Source organism: Aquarana catesbeiana, linkage group LG01, assembly GCF_042186555.1.
Source record: "Aquarana catesbeiana isolate 2022-GZ linkage group LG01, ASM4218655v1, whole genome shotgun sequence".
In the NCBI taxonomy this organism is placed as follows: Eukaryota; Metazoa; Chordata; class Amphibia; order Anura; family Ranidae; genus Aquarana; species Aquarana catesbeiana.
The window spans coordinates 873,466,962-873,490,405 of NC_133324.1; the positions used below are offsets into that span (position 1 = coordinate 873,466,962).

Here is a 23,444-nt window from a genome sequence, read left to right on the forward strand (position 1 = left end):
GCAAATCGTTGGGAAAATGAATTTATTAGTGGGCGAATCTTGTACAGCTTATCGGAATTTGGATGATTGCGGGGAGGGCACTGGGTGTTGTCGTTAAAATGAAAGAATCTCATAATCATCTCATATCGGGACCTGGACATAGCGGCAGAATACATGGGCATATGGTGGATGGGGTGGGTGGACCAATAGGTATGTCCTTCATTTTTTTTTGTAAGCCCCATATTTAGGGTGAGGCCCAAAAACAATTTGAACTCCTCCATATTCAAATCTCTCCACTCAAACGGACGGGCATAAGATGATTGGGGGTTGCTGGCAATATACTGCTGGGCATACAAATTTGTCTGGTCCACAATGAACTGCAGCAAAGTGTCGGGCAAAAACAGGTGAAAAAAATTGATCTCTGTAAAATTTTGGGTGTTGGCCTGCACACCTGGCTGTGCTGTGAAAGGGGGAATATTTGGTGATCCCGAGTTGGAAGGCAGCCATGTTGGGTTGGCAAGACCATCTGGCATATAGGTAGCGGCCCTGGCTCTTGGGGGACGTGACACTCCAGTAGTTGGGGGAGTTGAATTTCCTGTGCTGGAACTCAGGTGTGATGTGGCAGCACTGGTACTGGGCATTTGTGCGAGGGGCCTATCTCTGGTGGCAGCACTGGTACTGGGCATTTGTGCGCGGGGCCCATCTCTGGTGGCAGCACTGATACTGGGCCTTTCTTCCTGGGGCCTATTGCTGGCGGCAGAGCTGGTACTGGGAATATAATCCCGGTTGCTGGCGGTTTCCTGGGTTCCAGAGTGTCGTGCCCTTTTAGCAGGGACCCATTCTTCATCCGAACCATTGCTACTCTCGATCGGCTCAAATGCCGAACTTGTTTCGGAATCAGAATGGGACTCTGATGAGAGCTCCCCGGTGCTCTCATCAGTCATAGAGAGGATCTGGAACGCCTCCTCACTTGTATATCCTCTTTTGGACATGGCTGTGTGGCGGGTAGCTGTGCGACAGGTGACAGATGGATGGCAGGTGACGATCACTGATGGGCTGTGCGATGGGTGGCAGGTGACGTTCACTGAGAGGTGATGGTCGATGGTCACAGATAGTTGACAGGCGACGGTCACTGATGGGTGACAGGTGCACCGCTGATGGTCACTGATGGGTGACAGGGTACAGTCACTGATGGGTGACGGGTGAGAGGACACGGTCACTGATGGGTGACAGGCCACGGACGGTGACAGGTGATAGTCACAGATTGTTGACAGGCGACGTCACTGATGGGTGACTGGTGCACCGCTGATGGTCACTGGTGGGTGACGGGTGACAGGGCACGGTCACTGGTGGGTGACGGGTGACAGGGCAGGTCACTGATGGGTGACGGGTGACAGGGCAGGTCACTGATGGGTGACGGGTGACAGGGTAGGTCACTGATGGGTGACGGGTGACAGGGCACGGTCACTGGTGGGTGACAGGGCACCGCTGATGGTCACTAATGGCAGTCTCTATGTGACAGGTGCACTTTTTATGGGGTGACTGTTGGGTGACAGATGACAATTGGGGGGGGCGATGGGACAGAAGTGGTGTTGGTGCAGACACTACAAATACAAAGATCTGTAACTCACTGCTCCTGGCTCTTCTCTCCTCACACTGGAAACGGTGTGTGAGGAGAGAAGGGCTAGTAACAGCTAGTGACAGGTCTTTGTTTACACTTAGTGATCGGCTGTGAATGGATCACAGCCGATCACATGGTACACAGTACTGGCCAATGGCTGTAAACTATCGTCGGTGACGAGCAGTGTTCCCGGGGAACACGCCGCCACCGACGTGCACGCGCAGCGCGCTCACGATCGCGCGCATGTGCCATGCAATGCGGGATGTACCATTAGTGATCGGCCGTGATCACGTGGTAAACAGCCATGCGCAGTGGCTGTTCACCCCTGTCGGTGACGAGCGGTGTCTCGGTGACACGCCGCCACCGACAGTACAGGGCTGCGCGCTCACGATCGCGCGCATGCCCTGTTTAAACGGCGGACGTCATATGACGTCCGCTCAGAACAATAGGCTTACCGTCCGGCCGTCATATGACGGTGGGCGGTAGGCTAGCGGTTAAATAGGCTTTGGCAATAAAACCTGGAAGCTGATTGGTTTCTATGCAGAAGTGCACCATATTTTGCACTCTCCAGTTTTAGTAAATAAACCTCATAGTCTTCCAATGAATCTGGTTACTGCTTCCTGCAGACCGCTGCACAGCTTCCATAGACTTGAAATCATCATCTAGTAGTTCAACCTGTGGACCCCTTTTACTGACACAGTGCCATGTTAGTGATTATGATGCAAATTCATGAAAAGTTATTGCATACGATATTTATGTTTTTCTTGGAAATATTGCATGCAATAAATAAAGAGTCAATTCATCAAAATAAAATATCAAATTAGAAGTAAATACTGCAAATTCAGTGAATATGTGAGGTAAATACTTCAAATTCAGTGAATATGTGAGGTAAATACTTCAAATTCAGTGAATACGTGAGTTAAATACTTAAATTTCAGTGAATATGTGAGGTAAATATCACTAATACTTGAGGTAAATCCTGCAAAAAAATTGAGATACATAATTAAAGCCAATAAATTTGGTAAATATGTGAGGTAAATATTTGATCAAATACTGTATGTGAGGTGGATACCACCAATTCAATAAACATGTGAGGTAAATATGGAAAAAAAATTTGAAATATCATTAAGTCCAATTTTCTAACAAAAAAAAAGTAAAGTTTGTAATATTTTTTTATGGTACAGGCAGCCATTTTTTAAGAATGTACACATTTACAATGAGGGGAATGCTGCACTTCCTAGTAAGTTAAAAGTATCCAATGTGGACATGTTATTGGCCCTTAGCTCAGGAATGTAAATAAAATGTAACTTTGTACTAGAGGGAGATTGTTCTGTGAATGAAGGCCCGTGCAGGCAAGGTTTACTGTACTCTATTCTGTGTTGGGAACGCGTACACAATTGCACTCATTCCTGAGACGCGAGAGAAGCGTGCTGCTGTTTTGCAGAGGTGTGGGGGTGCCATTAATTCTTAGCACCCCCATGTATTGGCAAAATGTCCACATTTTTGTGCATGTGAAATCGCATAGTTCCACAGCACCATTTGTGGCGGCCGGTGGTAATTTTTTTTGGGGGGGGAGGGGCGGCAAACAGCAACCCCCCCGGTTGGTAGCACTTACCCCATCGCTTCACCGGCGGCTTCCCCTGCTTGGCGGCAACCTCCCATTCCCCTGCCCTCCACGGGTCATCGCGGCTTTCATTTCCTCCCTCCTCCTCGGCGACCATTCGGGAGTCTTCTCTTTTTGGCCTTTTGAAAACACTCACACTCACTTCTGATTGGCCGGATTGAGGGTCAGTGTTTCAACAGCGAATATTCATTCGCTGTTGTAACACCTGTGTGGGCTCATGGCGCAATGCTCTGCGCCTGGTGCTCACCCTATTTTGAAGCCTATTAGAGCTTCTGGCTCCAATAAGGTGCTTCAAGAAAACACCCACGCTGCTGTAATTCAGGTGCCCGGTGTCCTGAAAGGGGCTGGATGCCTGAATAGGGGGTGGCTGCGGCGGCCGTGGATAGATTCATGCTATGCATGAATCTATCTATTATACATATAGGGGGTGGCGTGGATAGAGGGGGGCGGTGCCCGCTCGCCCCTAATGGATGGGCCGCCACGGCCCTATCCTGTCCTGTTGCTAGGACATTGCTAAGACTCTGCAGTTGACACTCTAGCTATCATCACAAGAGCGGGCTTTCTCTCAGATTTAAAACTCCAGTGTGCTCCCCCCATCTGTCCCAATAGCTCTGAGCTCTGTGCCCCAGCAATGGGGTACATAGCAGGCATTGGGAGTTATTTACGAAAGGCAAATCCACTTTGCACTGAAAGTGCACTTGGAAGTGCAGTAGCTGTAAATCTAAGGTGTAGATCTGAAATGAGAGGAAGCTCTGCTGATTTTATCATCCAATCATGTGCAAGCTAAAATGCTGTTTTTGTATTTTCCTTGCATGTCCCCCTCGGATCTATGGCGACTTTACTTCCAAGTGCACTTTTAGTGCAAAGTGAATTTTCCTTTAGTATAACCCCCATAACCCCCATGGAATCTCAGGATTCATTCCTATGTGCAGTAGACCTTGCTGATTCTCTGTTTTTTTTTACAGGCGGTGAGGGGTTGATATGACAGCTCCTCCACGCTTTGTTTTACCCTAAATATACGGATCCACTGCCCCCCCCCCCCGAGGTTGCAGGGGGTTGTAGCATGACCCCTTTCAGTTGAATGGGTTGTGTTTGGCAGGAGTACCGCCTGCAGAAAGCAAAATGTGTAATGCCCTGAGAGGCTTCATGCTCTAGATTTGCCCTCTCTATTTGTCCTGTTTACGTTAGGTTCACACCTTACCATTTTTGCGGCCCGCGTTTGCGCAGACAAGGCAACCCAGTCAATTTAATTCCCACAAATGCGCTGTGGGCTGAGATGCCATTCAGAATGAGGAGCAGCGTGATTTGGCTGCTGGTGCAGGAACAGATGTGATTCCCGTACCTGCAGCCACATATACAGGTGTGAACCTAGCGTTACTGTTATTGGTGAAAGTGAAAGCAAATCACACATTTTGGATTGTCACCAGAACAGGAATAGAGGGGGGATCTTCCAATGGGGACACTAGTTCTGTTGACAGTCAGGGATTCCCTCAGTTTGGAGGGATTTCCTCTCACTTCCTGTTTTGGCTATGGAACAGGAACTGAAGGGAAATCTCCCCAATGGGACACAGATGGCAAAAAAAAAAAACCTGATAGGGGATATAACCCTCTTTAAAAAAAAGTTTGCCTATAGTTCTGCTTTAACTGAATAGAAGAAATACTGAAGAAATGAAGACTATGTTGGGATATAACCCTCATGTATTTATGTATAAAGTACTGCACAGCACAATAAGAAACATTGGTTCAAAAATAAAGGAAAAAAAGTCTACAAAAAGCAAAACGAATGCAGTCCTCACATCTTAGGATGGGTAAACTGCAATATATGACATTTTTGTTTTATTTATTAATTTGTAACTTTTTTCTGTATAGCTTGTGCTAAAAAACAAAACAAAACAAAAACAAAAAAGCAGTTTACAGGGACATTCTCCTTCTATCCTCCAGATTAGTATACAGCTCTCGCCTCTCGCTGTAAAACGTGAAAAAAAAATATCCAGGCTCGCCCTTAGTAAAGATGGCGCAGGCCGAGTCCCCGCCCTCAGTCTTGTCCCCGCCCCCCGGCGCTCTGACAGACAGAGCTGGCTTGTTGCTGGAGGCGGCCGGGAGGGAGCGGGCTGGAGCTCCAGCGGAGGAGCTCATTGTTGACCATATATAGTCAAAGCCACAGGGAGACATCGCAGCTGTAAGCGGCTTCAGCTTCCGGGTTTGTATTGCGGGGCGGCGGAGAGAGAGCCGGCAGGACTGACAGAGCGGAGCGGCCCACTGCACCGGAGACATGCCGTACGAGAGCAGTAAGTCACCCGGGCCATACCACTGACTGACCGGGGGGCGCTGTCACTGAGCTAAGGATCGGACCTCCACACCCTGCACACGGGGCAGCCCACCTGTCACTGCGGGGAGGGGGGACTACAAATCCCAGGACACCCAGAGTGCGGCCCGGGGAGCCACAGGTTGTCTGATCTCATTCATCTATACACCGAGCGTACCATTCATCTATACACCGAGCATTCATACATTCATCACCACACCGAGCCCGGCACTCCTCATACATGGCAGAGATCCTCTACACTGCCTGAGGGGGGGGATCGCTGTCAGAGAGACCACATCCTGGGGGGACACTACCAGGAGGACCAATGTTAGGTGGGGGCACTGCCAGGGATATCACTGCCTGGGGGGGATCTACGTCCTGGGGTATCCGGGTCCTGGGGGGGGGGGGGGGGGGGAATCTATGTCCTGGGGGGGATCTACGTCTTGGTGGATCCAAGTCCCTGGGGGGGGGGGGGGGGGATCCAGCTCCTGTGGAGTATCTATGTCCGGGGGGGGGGGGCTCCAGGTCCTGTGGGGTATCTATGTCCTCCGGGGGGGGGTCCAGGTCCTGAGGGGTATCTATGTCCTGGGGGGGGGGCTCCAGGTCCTGTGGGGTATCTATGTCCTCCGGGGGGGCTCCAGGTCCTGAGGGGTATCTATGTCCTGGGGGGGGGGGGGGCTCCAGGTCCTGTGGGGTATCTATGTCCTGGGGGGGGCCGGGCCTCCAGGTCCTGTGGGGTATCTATGTCCTGGGGGGGGGGCTCCAGGTCCTGTGGGGTATCTATGTCCTCCGGGGGGGCTCCAGGTCCTGAGGGGTATCTATGTCCTGGGGGGGGGGGGGGGGCTCCAGGTCCTGTGGGGTATCTATGTCCTGGGGGGGGCCGGGCCTCCAGGTCCTGTGGGGTATCTATGTCCTCCGGGGGGGGCTCCAGGTCCTGTGGGGTATCTATGTCCTCCGGGGGGGGCTCCAGGTCCTGTGGGGTATCTATGTCCTCCGGGGGGGGCTCCAGGTCCTGAGGGGTATCTATGTCCTGGGGGGGGGGGGCTCCAGGTCCTGTGGGGTATCTATGTCCTGGGGGGGGCCGGGCCTCCAGGTCCTGTGGGGTATCTATGTCCTCCGGGGGGGGCTCCAGGTCCTGTGGGGTATCTATGTCCGGGGGGGGGCTTCAGATCCTGTGGGGTATCTATGTCCTGGGGGGGGGCTTCAGATCCTGTGGGGTATCTATGTCCTGGGGGGGGGGCTTCAGATCCTGTGGGGTATCTATGTCCTGGGGGGGGGCTTCAGATCCTGTGGGGTATCTATGTCCTGGGGGGGGGCTTCAGATCCTGTGGGGTATCTATGTCCTGGGGGGGGGCTTCAGATCCTGTGGGGTATCTATGTCCTCTGGGGGGGGCTCCAGGTCCTGTGGGGTATCTATGTCCTCCGGGGGGGGCTCCAGGTCCTGTGGGGTATCTATGTCCTGGGGGAGGGCTTCAGATCCTGTGGGGTATCTATGTCCTGGGGGGGGGCTCCAGGTCCTGAGGGGTATCTATGTCCTGGGGGGGGGGCTCAAGGTCCTGTGGGGTATCTATGTCCTGGGGGGGGCCGGGCCTCCAGGTCCTGTGGGGTATCTATGTCCTCCGGGGGGGGCTCCAGGTCCTGTGGGGTATCTATGTCCTGGGGGGGGCTCCAGGTCCTGTGGGGTATCTATGTCCTCCGGGGGGGGCTTCAGATCCTGTGGGGTATCTATGTCCTCTGGGGGGGGCTCCAGGTCCTGTGGGGTATCTATGTCCTCTGGGGGGGGCTCCAGGTCCTGTGGGGTATCTATGTCCTCCGGGGGGGGCTCCAGGTCCTGTGGGGTATCTATGTCCTGGGGGGGGGCTTCAGATCCTGTGGGGTATCTATGTCCTCTGGGGGGGGCTTCAGATCCTGTGGGGTATCTATGTCCTCCGGGGGGGGCTCCAGGTCCTGTGGGGTATCTATGTCCTGGGGGGGGGGCTCCAGGTCCTGTGGGGTATCTATGTCCTCCGGGGGGGCTCCAGGTCCTGAGGGGTATCTATGTCCTGGGGGCGGGGCTCAAGGTCCTGTGGGGTATCTATGTCCTGGGGGGGGCCGGGCCTCCAGGTCCTGTGGGGTATCTATGTCCTCCGGGGGGGGCTCCAGGTCCTGTGGGGTATCTATGTCCTCCGGGGGGGGCTCCAGGTCCTGTGGGGTATCTATGTCCTGGGGGGGGGCTTCAGATCCTGTGGGGTATCTATGTCCTCTGGGGGGGGCGCCAGGTCCTGTGGGGTATCTATGTCCTCCGGGGGGGGGGCTCCAGGTCCTGTGGGGTATCTATGTCCTGGGGGGGGGGCTTCAGGTCCTGCGGGGTAACTATGTCCTCTGGGGAGGGCTTCAGATCCTGCGGGGTAACTATGTCCTGGGGGGGGGGGCTTCAGGTCCTGCGGGGTAACGATGTCCTGGGGGGGGGGGGGGGCTTCAGGTTCTGCGGGGTATCTGTCCTGGGGGGGGGCTCCAGGTCCCTGGGGGGGATCTACGTCCTGGTGTATCCAGGTCCCTGGGGGGGGGGATCTAGGTCCTGGGGGGGATCTATGTCCTGGGTGGGCTCCAGGTCCCTGGGGGGGGATCTATGTCCTGGGTGGGCTCCAGGTCCCTGGGGGGGGATCTATGTCCTGGGTGATCCAGGTCCCGGGGGGGGGGGTAAATCTATGTCCTGGGGGGGGATCCAGGTCCTGGGGGGGGGGGGGAGCTCAGTGTCTGTACAGCCCCCCCCCCCCCCCCCCCCCCCCAGGTTTGTTGGGATGGGGTGTGCTGTGTACATTTCAGAGGCTCATTCATTGTAGGCCGGAGCAGTCAGCAGGCGTTGGGTGATAGTGGGATGATCTATAAACCATTCTACAGCACAAAGTTATCATAAGGCCAGCACATTCTGTACATGTCAGAATCTTTGCTAGAAATCTTCAGAGGTTGCTCGAGCCCTATAATGTGTTCTTATCTGTGGATACTGGTGGGTTATATGTGGAGATGGGGAATGTATTGCATGGATTTATCAGTACATGGCCTCTTTAAGTTCCCAGCATTTACTTGCATGCAGTGAGGGGCTGGGATCATTCTGCGCTCCTTGGCAATGTATGTGCTTTGTATGTATAAATATTTCATGTTGTGTGTACATAGGGATGGAGGGTGTGTAGTGTGTACAGACATTCAGTCCCCTCGCCCTGCTCCTCCACACCCCTATACACCGCAGTGCCGCTCATTTCCTTCCACTTCCCTCTTCCTCAGCCTGTTGCTGTGTTCTCCCTCCCTGTACACACCTTACAGCGCCCACGGTGATTCCTGACTCCTCCACACACCCTGCGGCTCCTATTGACCTCACACTTTTATTATAGGGCCCTGTGATTGGTGTATATGGCTATCTGATCTTTATTGATAGAATAACATTCCCTATGACACGTGATCTCTATAATGAGCTGTAGATGAGGAAGTGTCTTCATTGCTTTCATTCTGAAATATTTAAACAAGGCAAGAACATTTCTGAACATCATTTCAGAAACTACGGGGTCAATTGACTAAAGGATTCCGCATGCGATATGAAGGTCACGTGAGATTTTTCGTAAATATTGCATGAGATAAAGATTTCATACAATACAGAATGTGAGGTAAATGCAGCAAAAAATAAAATAAAATGAGAAGAATCATTCAAGTCAATTCACTAAAGAACACACATTTTGATTTTTGTCACTTGGTGTAGGCAGTCGGTATTTTAGCAATGTACAAAATGACAATGAGGGGAATTCTGCACTGGACAGTAAGTAGCAGACAATGTATCAGAATGGAAATGTTCTGCTCAGGAATGAAAATAAATTGGAACATTTCAGCCCAAGGAGACGGTTCTGGATCAGTTCACACTGCCCTGACCTACTGTTCAACTTTGCCAGGCGACTTGAGTACTACTTTAATGCCACTTAAAGGGAATGCCTGGGTAATCTTCCTGTAATGTCATATCGAAATCACATCAATATACAGTGCCTTGAAAAAGTATTCACACCCCTTGAAATGTTCCACATTTTGTCATGTTACAATCAAAAATGTAAATCTTTTTTTATGTGATAGACCAACACAAAGTGGCACATAACTGTGAAATGGAAGGAAAATGATAAATGGTTTTCACATATTTATTTGTAAAAAAAAAAAAAAAAAAATTGAAAAATGTGGCGTGCATTTGTATTCAGCCCCCCTGAGTCAATACTTTGTAGAACCACCTTTCACCGCAATTACAGCTGCAAGTCTTTTTGGGGATGTCTCTACTAGAGTGACATTTTTGCCAATTCTTCTTTGCAAAATATCTCAAGCTTTGTCAGATTGGAAGAAGAGCGTCTGAACAGCAATTTTCAAGTCTTGCCTCAGATTCTCAGTTGGATTTAGGTCTGGACTTTGACTGGGCCATTCTAACACATGAATATGCTTTGATCTAAAACATTCCATTTGTAGCTCTGGCTGTATGTTTAGGGTCGTTGTCCTGCTGGAAAGTGAACCTCTGCCCCAGTCTCAAGACTTTTGCAGACTCTAACAGGTTTTCTTCTAAGATTGCCCTGTATTTGGCTCCATCCATCTTCCCATCAACTCTAACCAGCTTCCCTGTTCCTGCTGAAGAAAAGCATCCCCGCAACATGATGCTGCCACCACCATGTTTCACGGTGGGAATGGTGTGTTCAGGGTGATGTACGGTGTTAGTTTTCTGCCACACATAGCGTTTTGCCTTTAGGCCAAAAAGTTCAACTTTGGTCCCATATGACCAGAGCACCTTCTTCCACATGTTTTCTGTGTCCCCCACATGGCTTCTCGCAACCTGCAAACAAGACTTCTAATGGTTTTCTTTCAACAATGGCTTTCTTCTTGCCACTCTTCCATAAAGGCCAGATTTGTGGAGTGTACAAACAATAGTTGTCCTGTGGACAGATTCTCCCACCTGAGCTGTGGATCTCTTCAGCTCCTCCAGAGTTACCATGGGCCTTTTGGCTGCTTCTCTGATTAATGCTCTCCTTGCCCGACCTGTCAGTTTAGGTGGACGGCCATGTCTTGGTAGGTTTGCAGTTGTGCCATACTCTTTCCATTTTCAGATGATGAATTGAACAGTGCTCCGTGAGATGTTCAAAGCTTTTTTTGTTACCTAACCCTGCTTTAAACTTCTCCACAACTTTATCCCTGACCTGTCTGGTGTGTTCCTTGGGCTTCATCATGCTGTTTGTTCACTAAGGTTCTGTAACAAACCTCCTGAGGGCTTCACAGATCAGCTGTATTTATCCTGACAAATTACACACAGGTGGACTCTATTTACTAGTAGTGCACGGAATGGAAATTTTGGTACCGAAAATGCAGGATGCACTAAACTGAAAAGGACAGGTTTTTAAAAAATATACCGTATTTATATTTTTATATGTTCACCCTTTTAATTAATATCATCAATTTTAATTAATATTTATTGTTGGTCATTATTGGCACTTTTTTTTTTATTTTTTTTTGTGCAAGAAAAGCTTAAGAAAAATGCAGTCCACAGTCTCTAACCATCTCTTGTATCATGTCTGCAATCTCTTAATAGTATTAACAAAATTTCCATTCAGTGCACCTCTAGCAGACCTGATACAGGAGATGGTCAGAGACTGCAGAGATGATACAAGAGATCAGTGCAGCCTCACCAGTGTCCATCAAATGCAGCCTTGCCAGTGCCTGTGGGATGCAGCGTGCCTGTGCCCGGATCTCCCGCTGTGTCATAGAGCTGGATTTGAATTGCCCGGGCCACAGTAACAATGTCCAGCCTCATGTGATAACATCACACTGATTCAATGTCCTGGCATTGGATAAGTATGCCTTCTATCACAGGAGGTGGGACATTGTTACTGCGGCCGCCCGGAAAATTCAGCACCCTGGGTGATCGCTGCTCTGCAAGGAGAGGAAGCGGGAGGGGAGGACAGGACCTTGAGCCGCCAGGATGACACCTCGCTATGGGCGGCACCTGGTGGTGCGTCCACTTCGCTTGCGCAATTATCGGAGCCTTATCTGCACCCTTTTTCTTTTCTTTTCTTTTCTTTCGGCAATATGTCGTAAACACCATTTTCGGCTGCTGGAATTTCAGTGCATCCTTACTATTTACTAATTGGGTGACTTCCGAAGGCAATTGGTTCCACTAGATTTTAGTGAGGGGTATCGGAGTAAAGGGGGCTGACTACAAATGCACGCCACACTTTTCAGATGCAACATTTTTTGAAAACCATTTATCATTTTCCTTCCACTTCACAATTATGTGCCACTTTGTGTTGGTCTATCACATAAAATCCCAATGGTTGTAACATGACAAAATGTGGAAAATTTCAAAGGGTATAAATACTTTTTCAAGGCACTGTAGATGGGGTCCTGCATGCGTGGGAGTGATGTCATGTGACTTAAGGCCAGTTGCAGAGCCGGAATCTATGGCCCCAGAAGGAAGAGGGGCGAAGATGGATGCGGCCTCCAGCGGGGATAGCGCAGGCTTCGTTTGCAGGTAAGTGCCACATAATGGGCTAGTATGCGTTACATACTAGCCCATTATGCTTTTACTTTGCAGGGAACAAAAGAAGAAGTAAAACCCATCAGGCTTTACTTCCTCTTTAATGCATTACGGTGAAAAACCATGAGACGTTACAACCCCTTTTTAAGTAGTGTTTAGCATTTTTATTTATTTTTTTCTGCTGGAAAAACGCTCCAAGAAACGCTACAAAAAAATTTTTTTTTCTTCTCCTAAAGCTTTTTGAAGAGCGAGGGCTACTTAAACGACATGGTAACCGGTCGCAGACCACAATGAACGGAGTGGGCGGATGGCAGGTGGGATGGGAGATCCCGGGAAGGCATTGGGAGGGAGGGCGACGCCCCCTCCCGCTGCTTAAAAAAGCAGTCCAGCGGCTAGTTGGCCGCTAAGATTGCTATTACAAAAGAGCCCACCATCAGCTATTTAAAAAAAAAAAAAAAAAAAAAAAAAAACTGTCCCGGGATGATGCCTGCAGTGAAGGTCACTCACGAGAACAGGGATAAAGGGGAAATTGTGTTCTGATGACAACAAGGGATTGCTGGGCTTTAGAGAGATTTCCTCTCATTTCCCGTTTTGACTATTGGACAGGAAGTGCAGCTAAAACTCTCCTATAGGACGCAGATTGCAAAAAATGAAAAGGATTATAACCCTCCTTTGCTCTATCCAAAATGGTAGGAAAAAGTATTGTCTTTAGTTCCACTTTAGCCAATAAAGGGTATCGTTTTCAAGCAGAACTAAACCTTCCTTTCCTTTCCAGCTGAGGAAGCTTTGCCTCTGTTTGATCTCCAGTTGCCATGTTTCTGCCCCCAGACATTTGATGACTTGATATTTTGGTTGAGAGCACAAGCAACTGTGGATTATGATTTAAGCCATGTCTTTAATGTAATTGCTTTAGGAAATGGTTAAAAACTATGGGCTTATTTCAACTTTGAACTCCAACCCTTCTTTCTTAATCAGTGGCTAATATAGTACAACAGTCTACTACTGCTAAGTCATAGTGGTAAAAAAATAAAGCGTATATATTTAACTCATGACTTGTGCACTGCAAAACATTCACATATACCCAGTGAAGGGACTATGCTTGGTGATTACAAAGAGATTAAATAAATCCTACATAAGTTGTATCTGTCTATCTGCAGTTTTCTGTCTTCTACATTCGTTTAAAGTGCAGAAAAAACAGGTGGAGTGCTGAAGTCACACCCTGCAGAGCTCAGTGAGGAGAGCTCTGAGACCTGATTGGAGGGAAGAGACACACCCCTCTTCAAAACGCACACACAGGAACAGAGCTGAGGCTGTCAATCACCTGGAGGTCCCTCACTTGCCACCATTTTTTTTTTCTTGGTGTCAGGAAAACGTATCAGAAGTGATTTATGCTGATTGCAGAGGAATGAAGCAGCAGACAGAAATGACACTCGGTGCTCTTATTTGAGGCACACTATAGAGGGATATACTTTGTTCATAGTTACAACCACCTCAGAGCTGGACTGGAGCAGATCAAGACACAAGTTAGCTATCTAAAAATGAGCCAAGCTTCTAATACACTGATTATAGTATTCTGCTGCTTCCATGTCTTCCCCGCAGACTCCTTTCCTCATCCCCTCACATGATCTATAAATCCGGCACCATGTTGTCTTCCTCTTCTCTGATGACCTCTATAGTTTACTGACAGCATGTGTGTTATCATCCTGTGAATGCGCTTACAGAGCAAAGGAGGTCTGTTCAGGCATTCCTATGCTTGCCCGACATTGGGAATCTTATGATGTGGTATTTGTAAGATGTTGGACATGTGTGTACAAGTAAGGAACCCACAACGGTCAGCATGGTAAAAAATGCCTTTGGGTTTCTTTACAGGAAAGGGAAAAATAGAGCTGAATCAGTAAGTAATGTGATGCAACTGCTGTCATTATGGCATAATAGGTTTGAGCTTACATTTCTCCTTTGTGACTGGTTTTGTATAACTTGAGCGTATAGAAAGTACAAATTGTGGGTCTCATTTATGAGGGTCAGGTGGATGAGGAAATTACAGCTTTAAGGGGTGGTAGGCGTGCCTGCGTACATTTTTCAGAGCACCTTGATATGCTGAAAATCTGAGATTGCCAATAAAGCAAATGGTGAGCACTCCTCTTGTCTTCACTGTGACCTACACAACAAAACACACCCAATAGGGGAGATCTACTAAAAGTGCAGCACTCAATTTGCTGCAGCTGTGCATGGTAGCCAATCAGCTTTTATCCTCAACTAGATCAGTGAAGCTTCAACAATAAAACCTGAAAGCTGATTGGTTTCTATGCACAAATTGCACCAGATTTTGCATGCGCCCAGTTTTAGTAAATCTCCCCCCTCGGATTGTCTTCGAGTCACTATTGGTCATTGAGGCCTTCTGTCACAGAAGAAAGGGGGTGGACTAAATGTAACCAGGAGAAATGTGGATGCTGTGAGCTTGGGGTAGCGGCATGCTCAGGATGTGCTTGCTAGAACTTGAAGAAGCAGCCGTTAGCATTTAGCTCCTGGTTTCTAAAGTTATTCTGTTTCTTTGGTCTTTCTTAATGTTGTACTTATGGAAAACTGGGGGGGGGGGGGTGGACTTAGAGTGGAAATCCCCCCCCCCCCCCTTTTTTTTATTTATGCAACAAGGGTGCTTGATTTCACATTGCCACAAATATTGTACACAAAACATGGTACAGTGCATTACATTGCCAATTGAAGTCACAAGATATAAATAGCTCATCAAGAGATAAGGAATTTATAATGCGTTTGTTCTTTTACATGGTTTGTATCAAATATGAGCATACTTGACAGATAACCCAGACTCGACACCTAGAACACTTGCCAGTTAGAGGTTGTAAACCTCAGAAAAAAAAAATCCCGCACACGTGGGCCGTTCCATCAGAGCGCATGCGCCAGTGATGTCATTGGCTGCATGCCCTGGAAATCTCTCCTAAACTGTACAGGTTTAAGAGATTATTAAAATATATATATATTTTTTTTTTCAATACCTATAGTTAAGCCTACTTTCACACTGAGGTGCTTTACAGGCGCTACAATGCTACAAATAGGGCCTGTAAAGAACCTCTCTTTCGGCTTTCACACTGGAGCGGTGCGCTTGCAGGATGGTTAAAAAAAAAAGTCCTGCAAGCCGCATCTTTGCAGCACTGTAGGAGCGGTGTATACACCGCTCCTAAAGCGCCCCTGCCCGTTGAAAACAATAGGGCAGCACCGCCAAACCAAACTTACAAGCCTTCCCCAATTGTTATAGGAGGGGCAGCATCCACCATAGCCTCCCAGGATTATACTCTGGGGTGGGGGTTGGGTGTTAAGGATGTCTACTTCATCAAGATTTCCTTCTTTGCATAGTAGAGATAAGCTATTGATAAATATCCTATCTGCCCTCGTTGTAGACTTTAGTCTGGATCTTCCCTACACATGAGTCTTATGTTGTACAGTACTGGGCTGAGATCTTTGAGGTGATAAACCTTAGGTTACAGCTGACCCTCCCGATCTCTCCATCATTAACACTTTTGGGTATTCCGAATGATGAACTTTCCCTTTTGGGTGAACTTCTGCTTTTAAAATCTGTGTAGCCTGTATTGCAGTTAAGAAGCACAACTTTGTTCAGGACTTTTCTGAGGCCTTAAAGAGGAAATAAACCCTGATGGGTTTTACTTCTTCTTCTGTTTCCCTGCAAAGGTAAAGCCTAATGGGCTACTATGCACTTGCCTGACACAGAAGCCTGCGATGTCACCGCTGGCTGGAAGCGTCCATCTTCGCCCCTCTTCCTTCCGGGGCAGCGAACTCCGTCTCTGTGACTGGCCGGAGCCGCGTGATGTCACTCCCGCGGGATCCGCCAGTCACGGCATGAACCCAGCTAGAAACGGCACAGCATGCCCTTTCTAAAGTGCGCATGCGCAAATACATCGGCGCATGCGCAGAACAACTCATCGTACGGGGAATTGTAAATATCTCCTAAATCGTGTAGGTTTAGGAGATATTACCAGCACCTACAGGTAAGCCTTAATCTAGGCTTACCTGTAGGTGAAAGTGGTTGTAAAGGGTTTAAAACCACTTTAAAGTAGAACTATGAGCAAAGCTCTCCTTCCCCCTTCTTTTTTTTTTTTTTGTCCTTCTTTCTTCGATTTTTATCCGGTGATCTCAGTAGATTGTGGTTTTTACTACCACCCACATGTATTCACATCTATGTGTGTATTTTCATATAATTAGCGCACTTTTATTTATTTTTTATTATTCATCCGGTGATCGAGCCAGCAAAGAACAAGCCAAGCTCTGCAGCAAATGTATTAGTTACAGAGATGAGACAAATCATTTACTACTGACACGGGGTGCTTACAATGATCAGCTTTTATGTACCATCTTTATCCCAAAAGGTACAAAACAGTTTGATGTAACCGATTATAAACATCCTACAGATTTGGTCAGCTGCAATATGTTTGCTTTTGGGTTTAATACTGCTTTAAATACTCAGACATTTGCAGATGGTTTTCACATCCTTGCATTAGTGGTGATTTTCAACTCTTTTAGTAAATCAGCCATTCCTCTTATTTCTGTTCTATCTCTGAGACCAGAAGTGAAGGATAATATCCCTAATGGGACACAGAATGCAAAAAATATTAAAATAAATATTTGGGTCATACACACATTTTAACTACAACTCCTGCATTCTGGGTAGTTTTTCCCACACTTGTATTATAGTTATTTAGTAAATCATATATTTTAATGTTCTGCGTTTTTTTTATTTTTAATTTTTTTTCTCCTTCTTTGCAGAAAGTGTGTATGCCAGCCTTCCTCAGATGGAAAGAGGAGTGGCCAAAATTCTTGGAGGAGACCCAAAGGGCAAGAACTTTCTGTACACAAATGGGAAATGTGTTATCATCCGGAATATTGAGGTAAGGAGTCACTGGATGTGTATTTCACACTGCATCATCCTCTAAACATAGACCTGTTCCAGGGTCACTCGGCCATCCCTGATCCATACAGTGCATGCTGGCCTTTCACATAATCCAAGCTTTCTCTGAATAAATACCAATAGGACTGTCTTCTGAAAATGGTCGTGTGTTTTTGTTTTATTTATTTTATATATGACCATTGAATGCAAACGGTAAAATGAACCTTGACCACTTCAGACCTGGAAGAATTTCCCCCCTTCTGACTGGACAATTTCTTGCGATCCGGCACTGTGTCGCTTTAACAACTGACAATTGCGTGGTCATGCAACGCTGTAATCAAACAAAATTGATGTCCATTTTTCCCCACAAATAGAGCTTTCTTTTGGTGGTATTTGATCACCTCTGCGTTTTTATTTTTTAAGCTATAAATAAAAAAAGGGACAATTTAAAAAAAAAAAAAAAAAAAAAAAAAAAAAAAAATTTACTTTTTGATATAATAAATATCCCCTATCTTTGTCTTTAAAAAAAAAAAAAAAAAAAAAAAAAAAAAAATGTAACCCTCTACCATTTTTTAGTAAAAAAAAAAAAACGCAATAGTGAATATTGATTGGTTTGCGCAAAAGTTATAGCACCTACAAAATAGGTTATTGATTTATGTCATTTTTGTTTATACATTATATTTTATTTTTTTTTATTTTATTTTTTTAATCGGGATTGCGGCAGACAGATCGGACACTTTTGACACTTTTTTTGAAACCATTGACATTTATACAGTGATCAGTGCTATAAATAGCCTCTGATTACTGTATAAATGTCACTGGCAGGGAAGGGGTTAACACTGGGGAGCAATCAAGGGGTTAAATGTGTTCTAACTGTGGGGGGGGGGGGGGGGGACCGATCTGTGTTCCTATATACTAGGAATACACGATCTGTCTCCTCTCCCCTGAAAGGACGTGGATTTAACACACAGATCCACGTTCCTGCTCTGTCACGAGCGATCGCGGGTGCCCGGCAGACATCGTGGGCACACGCATCGGCTCTTCAGTGACGCGGCGGGCGTGCGCACCCCCTATACCCCTTAAAGCGGCCGCCATACAGCAGTGGCGCTTTGCGCAGGGGAGCCATTCTGCCGCCGTCAAACAACGGCGGTCGGCGTGTGGTTAAAGTCTACCTGAAGGCAAAACTTTTTTTTTTTTTTTTTTTTTGAGAGGGATTTGAATACCTGTTAGGTTATTGCGGTCTGTGTCCCTGTTTTGGCCTGGTTTACCATCATCATTGAAAGTTAAAAAAAATAAAAATCCAAGAAAAGTAATAGAGGGGAAATCTTGCAATGGGAGCACTAGTTCTGGTGACCTGGGGGTCCCCAAGGAATCCCCTTAATGTGCACGGATTTCCTCCCACTTCCTGTTTGATTATTGGACAGGAAGTGAAGGGAAATCTCCGCAATGGGACACAGATGGTGAAAAATAAACTGACGGGTTATAACCTTCCCTTACTCTATCCAAAATGGGGGGGGGGGGGGGGGGGGGGGGATTAATAATAGTGATTACATAAGTAGTAATGCACTGTTATTACCAGAACCACCAGAGCAGTGATGGAAAGTGATGCGTGAACACCGCTGTACTGGTTGCCAAATCTTTTCACACTGCAGCGTTTCATGGGCTTTCTGATCACTGTGACTTGCAGTGATCACATTCTACCAGCTTCTGATTTTTGGTCTATTGTTGGGAGCCGGGCGCAAGACTGTCAAGCATGCGGCCCAGGAAACATCTGGAAGGATGTTTTGCAAGCACGGCCTCCACAGTACCCAGCACAGACAAGCCAGGCCCACTTATGTCTGGAGGGATGGCAGGGCTGCCCTGTTTGTACTGAAAGCATAGAAGAACATGCTTTTAGTTCATTTGGACTTCCCCAGTCTTTGGAAGGCAGCGAGGTGTGCATTATTCACATTCATACTAATCTGTCAAGATGAGTCTAACACGTTAGGACATTGTGATATGCTCTGCCCTGTTTGTAATAGCAGCAGTGAATGTAGGGACTCCTGGCTAGCTCCAGGCAAGTAAATGCTGCATGGCTGGATCTAGGGTGGGTGCTGGGGTGTGGCCCCACATACCACTTGTGATCTGCCCAAAGTTTTCTGTTCATCAGCTATCCTTAACCTGTGTATACATACTCAGTTTTTTTTTCCAACCCCACTGATCGCTGTACTAACAGAAGCAATCTTTCCCACTGTGCTATCGTGTTCTGACAGGGGGATTACCACCCTGCCAGAACACACTGATCAGTGCTGGCAGCCATTGGCTGCCAGTGCTGATTGGATGTGGGTTGGATGCTGGTTTTCCAGGATGCCCATTTGTGGCTACTGTGATACAAGTAGCTGTACAGGTTATGAATGTCGATCGGTTTCTGCTGAACCAGCTGATAGTTGGATCGTGTGTGCCAGCCTTATTGTTAGTGTATTTTATGTGTGGCCCAAGACAGTTCCTCCTCTTCCAATGTGGCCCAGGAGGGTCAAAAGGTTGGACACTTCTGTTTAAGGTGCTAGTTCAAACCAGTTTTTTTTTTTTTTTCTGCACAAAATGCATGCACAGTGTTTTCCATGTATTCCAATGGCTCTAGTTCATACCATGCAGTCAGTTTCTGCACTGGGAAACTGACTGCATGGTGTGAACTAGAGCCATTTGAATACATGGAAAACACTGCACATGCATTTTTAGTGTAAAAAAAAAAAAAAAAGCACAGAACTGTGTCTGGTGTGAACTGGCACTTAAAGTGTCTCTTGGCTAGTGTTTGGAAATGTTATACACCGATATTACAGGAGTGCTTATTGACACTTTAAAGAAACTGCTAGCAGGCTTTCAACAAGCATCAAGTAGCACTAAATCCTTCTAGCATTTTGTTTTACGTGGAAGTCGGCAGTCCCATTAAAATCTTTTGTTCTACATTTTCATACTGGAGTTGATTGATACTTTTAAAGTGTTACTAACCCACAACAGTAAAAATCAGTCTGTATATGCAGCAAAGCATGCTTTTATACTCCCTGTGGAAGCTAAGGGGTTAATCCTCTGCATTGTGTAAAAAGGCTGTTTGATCCTGTCTTCTCTGATCCTCCCTATTTACTGTCCCCAATCCATCTCCTGATAGTACAGAGCCCTGGGAGCACTCCTGCACGTGCTCAGTTTGATGTGTATTGCCAGAGAGTTGCTGGACATCCGCTACTCCTACAGACTCTTTAAAAATCTTTAAATTTATTGTTTTTGTACAAGACACAATATTTGATACAGAAGTTACCGCGTTTCAGCCTTGTTGGCCTTATTCCTATAATAAGGCCGACAGAGGCTGAAAGGCTCTAACAACTGCTGTGTCGATATCATTTTTTATTGTGCAGAAACAATTTGAATATTTTTAATGGGCATGTACGGAGTAGCGGATTGTCTTCATTTGATTGTGCCTGCAGCTGTGAGACTGCTTATCACGCACCTGTCCACTCTGGATGAGTCTTGCATATCACTGGGTTGTAGCACCTTATCTCTCATTTATGGCCTTTTGACGATTGGATGACCATGTAGAACTGTGTTGTGTTTTTTTTTTTTTTTTTTTTTTTTTTATAATTTAAAAAAAAAAAAAAAAAACCTTTTGCAAAATTTGCTGTGTTGAAAATCCAGTTGTCTTCTGTACCTACATATGCAAACTGTACAAAGGGTAAGTAGACAAGTGTTCACCTTTTTAAAGGTACCTTTTGGATGACCATGTAGATTGTAGAACATTTATTTTCTTTAAAAAACCTTCTTGCAAATTTGCTGTGTTGAAGATCCATATCTCTACCTTTAGCATGGGGCTTGGTGCAGACACTTCAACTCAAGTCAGGACTGATTCCAAGTAAAAAAAAAAAACTCTGAAGAGACCAGTCTGCCCCCAGTCTTGGATTCTGTACCTCTATGGATATACCCTGGAGAGCAGCAGTTACATGAGATGACTGAATCTATGGAAGGATGGAATGGGGACATGCATGAACTTGTTTACTTTTATAGACTCAAGTACTCCATGAAGTAGGGCATTGCCTCGGTGACTTTACAGCACATTGTGTGTTTCAGGTGCCTGTAGGATGTATGTGAGTGTGCTGAGTCACGGCCACTCCCGCCTTTCCTGCGTTATTTGATTTTTTTCGAGTTCTGTACAGATAATCTTTTGTAACTGGTGATTCAGAAATAGACTTTGCTTGCAGTGTTCAGAGGTTGTTGTAATTCATATATAGATTTTCAGATGCCTCCTTTTTTTTAGTGATTTGTACTTGAAATCCTTCCTTTCCTATAGGGAGCCTCTCATGGGAGAATATATTTTTCTCTGTCAATCACTCAAAGTATTTGAAGGCAGAGAGTTGGTTTTCTAGGCAGGCAAGATTCTTTCAGGAAGAAGCCAGCAATGGCAACCCTTTTATTGCTCTTATAATGTACAGGGGTTGGACAAAAATCTATATTTGCAAACACCAGGTAAATAAACAAAATCGTTACCTAATATGGTGTTGGATCACCTTTTTGGTATCCAAGACGGCCTAAATTCTCCTGAGAACTGACAAATGTAAGGCCTCTTTCTCACGGGGCGGATCAGTGATGATCCGCCCCGTGAACATCCGCTGGCTCAGCGGGGATCGCTCCGCCGATCCCCGCTGAGCAGGAAGATGACAGGTGCATCGCTGCACACTGTGCAGCGACGGACCTGTCAGAGCGCCGCTCTCCCCTATGGGGGGATCGGATGACGACGGACCGTAGTGTCCGTCGTCACCCGATCCGATCCGAAAACGGATGGAAAAGTAGGTTTTTCCTCCGTTACACTTTTCGGATCGGAGCGGAGTCGGATGTCAGCGGACATGTCACCGCTGACATCCGACGCTCCATAGGGATGAATGTATGTCCGTTTTTCATCCGAAAACGGAAGGATGAAAAACGGACATACGGATCGTCCATGTGAAAGAGGCCTAAGTCTTGGATGGTGGAAAATGGAATCTGATACCACTGTTCATGCAAACATCTGGGTAACAATCCTGCACAATGCCCTTTTTTGTCTCTTTCAGTAGGTTGACTATGTCTTATGCGTTATCAGACAACATATTCCCGGAAACTGTATAATCTGTCATAACCTTTGATGCTGCACCTTGCGACACCGAAAATAAATAGGCAACTTCAGTCAGAGGCACCAGCTAAGCGGGAGCCAACAATTTGCCCTCTTTGAAAGTCGGTAAGCTCTGACATGACTCGGTATTACTAGCAGCGCATGCAGTGAATGATGAAAGTGAGGCTTCCCACCTGCTTGCTAGTTGACTCTTCAGCGGAATCAAAGAGCGGAATCTCGTCAGCGGAATCAAAGAGATGTGAGGAACGGGGTGATAGCCTGTTTTTAAAGCTCCCTTATTCCTCATGGGATGGTGGCGGTAGGAGTTTCAAGCCCCTTCCATGGATTGATTTCGATGAGTGTTTTGTGATGGGTGAAAAAAGGTCAGCTGATTGGGAATGTTCTTGGGGGGGTCTTCTAGGATAAGTCATTTAAAGGGGTTGTAAACCCCCATCTTTTTACTGCATGAAGGTGAAAAAACTTCTGTTGCTGACCGCACGCCCCTCCCCCCCCAGGTTTTACTCACCTGAGCCCCGTAAGTCCCATGCCAGAGACACGCTCTTTCCAACCCCCCCCCCCCCCCCCCCCCCCCCCTCTGTTGTCTTGGCTCTTGATTTGATAGACTGATAGCAGTGCAGTAGTTGGCTCCCACTGCTGTCAATCAAATCCAATGATGTGGGGGGCAGGGCCGAGTCCGGCACTCTTCGTCTATGGATGCAAATTCTGGACTCGGGAGCGCGCCTGCAAGATAACACCCCCCCCTGCGCGAGAGTGCTTCTCCTAGGGGGTTATATGACGTGAGGAGGAGCTACCAACACCGCCGGGGGGGGGGGACCCCAGAAGTCGAGGATTGGGGCCACTCTGTGTAAAACGAACTGTACAGTGGAGGTAAGTGTGAAATGTTGGTTATTTTTTTTTTTTTTTTAAAAATGAAGCTTTACAGTCACGTTAAGGTCACCTGACCCCCAAAAACATTCCATAAATTCCCAGGACCCCTATTTAAGCAGACGGCTGATGGGGGGCGGGGGGGGCTTTGCCAGTCGCTAGAAGGATATTTGAAGAGTGCCCCAGTGATTATGACAGATTTTGTTTATAGTTTTAAATATTGATTAAAAGAGTTATGGTGAATTGTTAGTGGTTTCCATTTGTGAAAACCAATAAACAAGGCCATGGCCCTTATTAATCCAGTCTGGGGTGTGTATATAGCATTTCTTTGTATTTTTGGAGTTAATTCCGCCTACTGTCCCATGTCACTTCCTCTTCCGCAAAGCATGTCGTCTTCCTTTTGATACCTGTAAATCATGTAGTGTTTCCATATTTTTGCCCAAACCCTGTATTTGGCCCGTGCTGAGAGAAATGGTTTG

The 23,444-nt window shown here is 46.9% G+C and overlaps 1 protein-coding gene across 1 annotated transcript in view; it reads left to right on the plus strand.

The window, feature by feature from the left end:
- Positions 1-5,265: 5,265 nt before the first annotated feature.
- The window catches only part of WDR1 (WD repeat domain 1), a 78,249-nt gene continuing 60,070 nt past the window's right edge, over positions 5,266-23,444 (plus strand). The window contains exons 1-2 of the mRNA XM_073610112.1: positions 5,266-5,512; positions 16,850-16,971. Of these exons, the coding sequence (XP_073466213.1) occupies positions 5,497-5,512; positions 16,850-16,971 (138 nt within the window). The 5' untranslated portion in view covers positions 5,266-5,496. The remainder of the gene's footprint in view (positions 5,513-16,849; positions 16,972-23,444) is intronic.